Consider the following 660-nt stretch of genomic DNA (forward strand, 5'->3'; position numbering starts at 1 on the left):
CATACAAGACATAACACCAAAGCCCTATTCATCATAAACATATATACCGTATGTCACATGCAGTCTTATAGATCCACTGTAAAGCTCCGATATAAGACGTTATAAGCCCTTAATGATGCCCTTAGCTGCTTTACCTGGATCCCGGTTCCAGATTGATCATCGATTTATCTCAAACCGCTTGGTTGCCCGTTTTGTTGCAATTTCCATATAAACCAATAGGCTGTAGTTTTTTAATAAGCGTCGATTACAAATAATTCCCTCCTAGTTTATTATTATTTTTTTTCTTTAAATCTCTCAATCCCTTTCCTTGCCTTATGCAAAATCCTTTTCGCTTTCTACAAACGGAAGTGACGTCACACACGGCGCTGCTGTCGTTCTTGTCAGTGTGTCGTGTGTGTGTGTGTGTGTGTGTCGTGTGTGTGTGTTATGTTTATCCACACCTCCATTGTTGTCCTGTCTATTCTAATCTAGCTGTCTGCTCAAACTGTAAGAAAAAGTGCATAAATTTGGAAGAAAATCCATTTCAAAAAAAAAATAAAGAAAAGAAATGCTAGGCAGAATTGGCCACACGGTGTCGCCATCATCCCAGGAATCCCATCACCTCATTCTCTTGCTCTGGGAATTTTGTTTTGAGTCAGCAAGCTGTCATTCCTGTATCCA

At 39.7% G+C, this 660-nt stretch overlaps 1 protein-coding gene across 6 annotated transcripts in view; it reads right to left on the reverse strand.

The window, feature by feature from the left end:
* The window catches only part of arfip2a (ADP-ribosylation factor interacting protein 2a), a 13,983-nt gene extending 13,616 nt beyond the window's left edge, over positions 1-367 (reverse strand). For 3 of the 6 annotated variants that reach the window (XM_058414456.1, XM_058414460.1, XM_058414455.1), the window contains exon 1: positions 135-367. In XM_058414456.1, coding sequence (XP_058270439.1) covers positions 135-160 — 26 coding nt within the window. In that variant the 5' untranslated portion in view covers positions 161-367. The remainder of the gene's footprint in view (positions 1-134) is intronic. The other 3 variants (XM_058414461.1, XM_058414459.1, XM_058414457.1) reach the window with 1 other exon arrangement.
* Positions 368-660: the final 293 nt, after the last annotated feature.

Source organism: Hemibagrus wyckioides, linkage group LG17 (assembly GCF_019097595.1).
Source record: "Hemibagrus wyckioides isolate EC202008001 linkage group LG17, SWU_Hwy_1.0, whole genome shotgun sequence".
Taxonomy (NCBI): domain Eukaryota; kingdom Metazoa; phylum Chordata; class Actinopteri; order Siluriformes; family Bagridae; genus Hemibagrus; species Hemibagrus wyckioides.